The sequence below is a fragment of the Danio aesculapii genome, chromosome 1 (assembly GCF_903798145.1).
Source record: "Danio aesculapii chromosome 1, fDanAes4.1, whole genome shotgun sequence".
Taxonomy (NCBI): Eukaryota; Metazoa; Chordata; class Actinopteri; order Cypriniformes; family Danionidae; genus Danio; species Danio aesculapii.
The window spans coordinates 2,270,355-2,278,982 of record NC_079435.1 but is presented as its reverse complement, the minus strand read 5'-3'; the positions used below and the strand labels follow the sequence as shown (position 1 = coordinate 2,278,982).

Below are 8,628 nucleotides of genomic sequence, written 5' to 3'. Positions count from 1 at the left end.
TGTGGGTGAAACCGGAGCACCCGGAGGAAACCCACGCCAACACCGGGAGAACATGCAAACTCTACACAGAAATGCCAACTGACCCAGCCAGGGCTTGAACCAGCAACCTTCTTGCTGTGAGGCGACAGTGCTAACCACCGAGCCACCGTGTCACCCTTACACCCTTCCAAAGTCTTTCAGTTTGGGAATCTGTACATACAGTTAAGCTTCACAGGAGGCAGAGAGTGAAATGAGGAAGAGGAGTGATGTTGCTTGTTATGAGAGCTATTTCTGGGAATGATGGTTGCTAATGTTTTGTTTATGCACAGTACACTTTAAACAGAGGCATTTTGGATGTCGAAATGAAAACAGGGAAGGAGAAGTTGCGCCATCTGCTTCAAAACAGAAGATAAAGAAGGAGAGGCGGTTTTCAACCTTGACAGGTTTAATTTAGTCTTAAGTGTGTAAATCTGCAGCATGTGGAGCTTTCTGCCTCTCCTCTGGTCCTGGATCAGTATCGGTGAGTTCAGGAGTTTTTACCAATCTCAGATTTCACAAACATCACTGAGTGTTTCTTAATCCATTACATGTGCTAATCTAACAATCGAATCGTCTGTGTTTTCAGCTGGTGTCGTAAGTGTTCCAGATAAACTTTCCGGACACAGAGGACAGAGATTTGACATCAAATGTAGATATAATTCTGGATATGAGACGAATGTCAAATATTTTTGTAGGGGCACGTGCCATTATGGAAATAAAGACATCATAGTCCATTCAGGATCTCCAGCAAAAGACGAGAGATTCTCTCTGACTGACGACACCACAAACAAAGTTTTCACCATCACCATCACTGATCTGAGAACAGAGGATGCAGGAACCTACTGGTGTGCTGTCGAGAGGGTTTTTTTAACGGATGTCTACTCTGAGATTGTGTTGCTGGTTGAACAGGGTAAGTGTTCATCATCATGCCTTATATGGTACACTCTCAGAAATAAAGATGCAAAAGCTCCATATTGTACATTAAAGAGAGAGAAGGTAAAAGTAAACACATCCTTCACTCAAGTAGAAGTACAGATACTCCTGTTTAAAATGACTCTGGTAAAAATTGAAGTACTGACTACACTTTTGTACTCAAGTAAAAAAGTACGGCCTGAAATATGTACTTAAGTATTAATTATTACCTGTTTTAGTTTCACGATGGTAACTACACTGTACATGTCAGTTGAGCAAGTTTACACACCCCTTGAAGATTTGTTAATAATTTTAACAAAATAAGAGAGATCATACGAAATGCATGCTATTTTTTGTTTAATATTTAGTAAGATATTTTACATGAAAGATGTTTACATATACTTCACAACACAAAAAGCTTGCTGAAATTATTCAAATAACATTTTACAAAAGTTTACACGCCCATGGATTTCAATACTGTGTGTGGTTTCCTGATGATCTGTCATAAAGTCATTTAATGCTGCTAATATATTTTTGCAACATCTTTCTGAAATTTCGGAAATTTCTGATCCTTGGCATTGCTTTTTTTATTCATAAATCACCCAGTATAAATACTTTTAATGTCCTAAAATATTTATCTAACAATCCATCTAAAAAATTAATAGACAACCGTATATATATATAACAGTATGAATTCTGCACTAGAAAATATGAACTTGTTGGAAACCAAGGAAATAAATCTCAATGCATAAGGTATTCATAGTATTTAATTGCTTTAGTAGTAACTGAACAAACATTGATAATAAAAAAAAATAAAGTACATGATTGTTTTTTTGTTCGTTATTTTTTGTGCAATATTGAAAGATCAGACAAGTACACCATAGTTGGAAGTGGACAAAAGACTTTAGCCCCATTTATATGCCAGATTTGAACAGGAATGTGTCTCTTGTTTTACCTGTGGTCCGATCCACCAAAACGCTTCTTAATACCGGCGAGAAACATGACGGTCATGTTTATCGCTGACTCCCTTGGTCTCTCATCCACGTTTGCCATTCTACCCGTTTCCATAGTAAGCTGAATAAACAAGCCCAGCTACAGCGCGTGATCAGAGATTGAAAAAAGCAACACACTGCAGCACGCAGGCGCGCAATGACAAATAGATTGACTGGATCAAAAAGACATTCAAATTGCGCAATGACAAGAAATAAATAGATCGCGTCTTAAAACATATAAAAACGAAAGTAACGAGCCTGATTTAAAAATGTAAGGAGTAAAAAGTACAGATATGTGTAAAAATGTAAGGATTAAAAGTAAAAAGTTGGCAAAAAAATAAATAGTGGAGTAAAGTACTGACAACAGAAAAATCTACTTAGTATTTGTTATTCGCTACTTCCCATCTCTGATTAAAGATACTTATATTATAGATTGCTACCTAAAGGATCCATATTGCATCTGGAAGTAATGTATTACTACCTAAAGCATCCACATTGTTCATAAAAGTAATGTATCAGTACATAAAGGATCCGTATTGCTACCTTAAAGTTACATTTTAGCACCTCAAGGATCCGTATTGGTACCTTAAAGTTACATTTTAGCACCTCAAGGATCCGTATTGGTTACTATAAAGTTACATTTTAGCACCTCAAGGATCCGTATTGGTACCTTAAAGTTACATTTTAGCACCTCAAGGATCCGTATTGGTACCTTAAAGTTACATATTAGCACCTCAAGGATCCGTATTGGTACCTTAAAGTTACATATTAGCACCTCAAGGATCCGTATTGGTACCTTAAAGTTACATATTAGCACCTCAAGGATCCGTATTGGTACCTTAAAGTTACATATTAGCACCTCAAGGATCTGTATTGGTACCTTAAAGTTACATATTAGTACGTCAAGGATCTGTATTGGTACCTTAAAGTTACATATTAGTACCTCAAGGATCTGTATTGGTACCTTAAAGTTACATATTAGCACCTCAAGGATCTGTATTGGTACCTTAAATTTACATATTAGCACCTCAAGGATCCGTATTGGTACCTTAAAGTTACATATTAGCACCTCAAGGATCTGTATTGGTACCTTAAAGTTACATATTAGTACGTCAAGGATCTGTATTGGTACCTTAAAGTTACATATTAGTACCTCAAGGATCTGTATTGGTACCTTAAAGTTACATATTAGCACCTCAAGGATCTGTATTGGTACCTTAGTTACATTTTAGCACCTCAAGGATCTGTATTGTACCTTAAAGTTACATATTAGTACGTCAAGGATCTGTATTGGTACCTTAAAGTTACATATTAGTACCTCAAGGATCCGTATTGGTACCTTAAAGTTACATATTAGTACCTCAAGGATCTGTATTGGTATCTTTAAGTTAGATATTAGTACCTCAAGGATCCATATTGGTACCTTAAAAGTTACATATTAGTACCTCAAGGATCCGTATTGGTACCTTAAAGTTACATATTAGTACCTCAAGGATCCGTACTGGTACCTTAAAGTTACATATTAGTACCTCAAGAATCCGTATTGGTACCTTAAAGTTACATATTAGTACCTCAAGAATCCGTATTGGTACCTTAAAGTTACATATTAGTACCTCAAGGATCCGTACTGGTACCTTAAAGTTACATATTAGTACCTCAAGAATCCGTATTGGTACCTTAAACTTACATATTAGTACCTCAAGGATCCGTATTGGTACCTTAAAGTTACATATTAGTACCTCAAGAACCCATATTGGTAACTTGTGCTAATGTATAATTTAACTCTAAGTCTTAATCTACTGTGACCTCTTTAGACAAGACAGCTGATGTTTTAACCATAATCCTGTTTTTAATAATGAATCTGTATCTTTCAATCAGATGCACAAACTACTTTACCACAGAGATCCACATCTGACTCAGGTAAATGACAAAATCTCAAAGCTATTTCTCATGTTAACCTTAATTCAATTCTGTGGACCAATTGATTTTGTCTTGTGCATTGTTAGATTCAGCTGTTGTCATCGTATCTTCAGGAGTTTCTGTTTTGCTTCTGATCGGTGCTGTAACGTTTACGGTGATCATACGAAAGAAAAAGCAGAATTGTGGTAATTTTAAACTTTGACATATTTATTTATTTATTTATTTATTATTAATATTTCTTATTTGTATTATTTACAATAATAATAATAATAATAATAATTATTATTATTATTATTATAATTATTTGTTTGTATTATTATATTTTTTAAATATGTATTATTTTAAAATTATGTATTTGTATTATTATTATTTATTTTTATTATTTATGTATTTATTATTATTATTATTATTATTATTATTATTATTATATTAATATTATTATTTTTGTAATACTAATATTTATTATGTATTATTATGTATTATTATTATTATTAATTCAATTATTATTTATTTGTATTATTATTATTATTATTATTATTATTATTATTATTATTATTATATTAATATTATTATTTTTGTAATACTAATATTTATTATGTATTATTATTATTATTATTATTATTAATTCAATTATTATTTGTTTGTATTATTATTATTATTATTATTATTATTAATTTCATTTTTATTTTACTATTATTTCTTTGTATTATTATTTTATTATTATTATTATTATTATTATTATATATTTTTAAATATGTATTATTTTAAAATTATGTATTTGTATTATTATTATTTATTTTATTATTTATGTATTTATTGTTATTATTATATTAATATTATTATATTTGTAATACTAATATTTATTATGTATTATTATGTGTTATTATTATTATTATTATTATTAATTCAATTTTTATTTGTTTGTATTATTATTATTATTATTATTAATATTATTAATTTCATTATTATTTTATTGTTTGTTTGCATCTATTATTATTATTATTATTATTATTATTAATTTCATTTTTATTTTACTATTATTTCTTTGTATTATTATTTTATTATTTTTGTAATATTAATATTAATATGTATTATTTTATTGTTTATATATTTATTATTATTAATAATTTCATTTTATTTTACTTTTATTTCTTTGTATTATTATTATTATTATTATTAATTTATTTTATTTGTAATATTAATATTTATTATTTTTATTGTTTATGTATTTATTATTATTATTATTATTATTATTATTATTATTATTATTATTTTGAGTCTGTCTTCAGTGGCATTGCTGTTAAAGAATAAATACCATACTTTTAAAACTAACTATTATTATTATTATTGACCACACAGGTCCGGTGTCCTCCACCACTGAAGGTCTTGATTTGACATTAAGAAATGGAGAAGAAGTGAGTCACGATCATCTAAAATTAAACTTGTCCATCATTTGCACCCTGAATTTATTCTTAAGCAAAAGTCAAAGTTCATTTCATTGCCCAATGCTGATTCTGAAGTAATCGTTTCCCTTTTTTATCTTTAATTCACAGAACGAATATGAGAAAGAAAACCCAACTGTGCTGCCAAACGCACACACAGCTCAAAGTGTAAACCATTCAGCGGAAAATAGCTTTCCCAGAGCAGAAAACACACACATTTTCTATATCAACAGTCCATATCATATGTACACAGAGCTGAACACCAGACAGACTGACCTGTATCACAGTCTTACAGCTGATTCTGCTCAACAAGAGTCTGTCTATCACAATATTTGACCAAATAAATTTAATTAAATACAAAAGACTGACTGCTGAATTCATTTATTTTCTTTTCGGCTTAGTCCCTTTATTAATCAGGCGTCGCCACAGCACCAACTTCCCCAGCATATATTTAACGCAGCGGATGCCCTCCCAGCCGCAATCTAACACTGGGAAACACCCATACACACTTGCATTCACACTCATACAATACGGCCAACTTAGGTTATCAATTCCCCTATAGCGCACGTGTTTGGACTGAGGGAAACCACCCGGAGGAAACCCACGCCATCCCAGAGAGAACATGCAAACTCCACACAGAAGCACCAACTGACCGAGCCAGGGCTTAAACCAGCGACCTTCTTGCTGTGAGGCGATCGTGCTACCCACTGCGCCACCCAAGTTTATTTTACTCAAGAGTCAAATATGAAGAAATTATTTAGTATACTAGCACTGTTGCTTGTTATGTATTGCCTAGGAGTATTAAAGAGATTAAAGTCCACAGTATTTTAAGAAGGGAAGTGAAAAAATGGTTGCTTTATTATTGACGTTGACACTTTTTTATTTTTTTTTTTGGTCACGGAATGGGTCAATATACGATTTGAGTTATATTTAAGTACCTAAACAGCCCATATTGGTACCTTAAATGGATATATTTTGTCCCAAAAAAAAAAAAAAACACTTCATAAATGTACCTTTAACCCATTGATCTTTATAGCACTTGTACTTTTATTAGCTGCGTCCCAAATCGCACACTTATGCACTACTCTACGTCATTTTGTAGTATAAATAGTGTAAGTAGTGCGTTCACACTGAAAACCCTCAAAATAATAAGTGCACTTTAAATACCCGGATGATGCACTCATTTAGCTGGTAAAATGACGTGTGTAATGATGGACACTTCACACCTCTAATCTGCACTGATTGGTCAGATGGGTCTTCTTTTGCTCTGATTGGTCCATTGACTTTACTCTGATGACTCTACACAGCTTTGATTGGTCAGATGGCTGTGTTCTGCACTGATTGGTCAGATGGGGCTACACTCAACGACCGCAGGTTTGCTCAAGTAGCAGAAGGGGCGGAGCTCACATGATGGATAACTTTACTTATTTTGGATGGTGAAAGCTAAATTCTCTTACGAGAGTGATTATAGCGCCTCCTGATGGTGAATGCGGTTCTGCTCATGACAGGTATTACTTGATAGTTTGGTCATTTATTTCACTGATTTGGCAACTGTCTGACGTCATCAGGGAAACGGTTTGAATTTCCGCTTCGTAAAAAAACATTAGTGTTCCATTTGGGACGACACTACATACATATACTATACTGTTGAGTGTATAAGTGCATAGTGCATGAGTGCATAGAGTGCCATTTGAGACACAGCTACTGACTTTTTTCCTCTTCTATGGAGGTCAATGGGTTCCAGCAAATCTCCTTTGTGGCATACAACACAGCATATATGGAAACACATTGAAGAGATGAACATTATATAAAAAAGGACTTTTTTTTAAATCTGGGGACTTTTATTTAAGGGTAAATAATTAATTAATTTAATTTAAGGGTAAAATAGAAAAATTATCATTTTAAAAAATAATGGAAAAAATATTAATTATTGATATTAAGAGAAAATATTTTGGTATACCACAGTAGCACTATTGCTTGTGATGTATTACCGGGGTGTATTAAAGAGATTCAAGTTTACAGAATTTTAGAAGGGAAGCAAAACACAAAGGGTTATTAATATTGATCAAAAAGCAGGTTTAAAAATTCATTGGTGAAAGTTCCAAGTGCAGCTTTTACTTAAAGTAATCCAGGCGATGCAATGCATCAGCAACAAAACTTGAAAAATACTACAGGCAATCGACAAATATAACAAAACCACAATGACTCACCACAGATGGGCAGACGTAGCACAATATAGAAGCAAACAGGTAAAAGGCACAGCTGAAATCAACAGACAATCAAGGAAGCAAAGCATCATGGTAATTGGAGTTCTCACACACACAAAAAGACAAAGTGCATATGCAGTGCTCTCTAGTGGCCCATATGAGCACTGCAGCCTAGTGTTGTGAGATGCATTGTGAACTTATTAATGCAACATATACACACTTGCTGTCATGACGTTTCGACATATATATTTACAGTGTGGTCAGTTGAGTTAGGTTGATGCTGTTTGCACTTCATTTATTTATTTATTTTTCATTTTTGCTTTTTTAAAATATCGAGAGCAACAATAAAAATAAGCTACTAGGATGTAATGGCTTTTTTGTGTATTTTTTTTGTGTTTATCTGAAAAAAAATCTCAGCTTATTGTTAACAAGTCCATTTCCTTTTAATTATTTGAGTCAAATGGACTTTTTTTAGCTTTATTAAGACTTTTATATGTATCTAATCAAACTAGTACAATATTTCATACCTTAAATTGACATTAAAGCTGACCTATTATGTCCCATGATAAAAGCTGTAAAATGCATCTCTGATGTCTTTAGAGTGTGTATGTGACATTTCAGCTCACAACAGCACACTAATAATGTTCTCTAACTGTCTGAAACTGACCCTTTTACACTTTATTCCTAATCGTACCGTTTTGGTTGCTTTAAATGCAAATGAGATAGCTAACCAGTGTTTACGCATAGATATATACACTAGATCAGTGTTTCCCAACCCTGTTCCTGAAGGCACACCAGCAGTACACATTTTCAACCTCTTCCCAATCAAACACACCTGAATCAACTCATCAGAACATTAGAAGAGACTCTAAAACCTGAAGTTAATTGGTCAGATAAGGGAGACATCCAAAATATGTACTGTTGGTGTGCCTCCAGGAACAGGGTTGGGAAATACGGCACTAGATATCGCATATGGACCCTGAGCATGCATCATTACCGCCACCACATTTGTACAGGGCTCCCAGGACAGAAGTCATTCAACTGCACTAGTCAAGATTAAAGCCAGGGTGAAGATGCTGGACTTTAGCGATGTGTACGGGTGAAGTAATGAGCAAATAAAGAAAACAAAACACAGAG

The 8,628-nt window shown here is 32.9% G+C and overlaps 1 protein-coding gene across 1 annotated transcript; it reads left to right on the top strand.

The window, feature by feature from the left end:
- Positions 1-428: 428 nt before the first annotated feature.
- LOC130229326 (CMRF35-like molecule 5) lies at positions 429-5,620 on the top strand. The gene is made up of 6 exons (XM_056458104.1): positions 429-499; positions 605-928; positions 3,801-3,842; positions 3,929-4,027; positions 5,202-5,257; positions 5,396-5,620. Exons 1-6 carry the CDS (start codon positions 457-459, stop codon positions 5,618-5,620), a joined length of 789 nt encoding a protein of 262 aa, XP_056314079.1. The 5' UTR covers positions 429-456.
- Positions 5,621-8,628: the final 3,008 nt, after the last annotated feature.

Coding starts and splice junctions, on each gene's coding strand:
- LOC130229326 (XM_056458104.1), top strand. CDS start 457: ATGTGGAGCTTTCTGCCTCTCCTCTGGTCCTGGATCAGTATCG. Junction 500..604: donor CTGGTCCTGGATCAGTATCG/GTGAGTTCAGGA, acceptor CTGTGTTTTCAG/CTGGTGTCGTAAGTGTTCCA. Junction 929..3,800: donor TGTGTTGCTGGTTGAACAGG/GTAAGTGTTCAT, acceptor TCTTTCAATCAG/ATGCACAAACTACTTTACCA.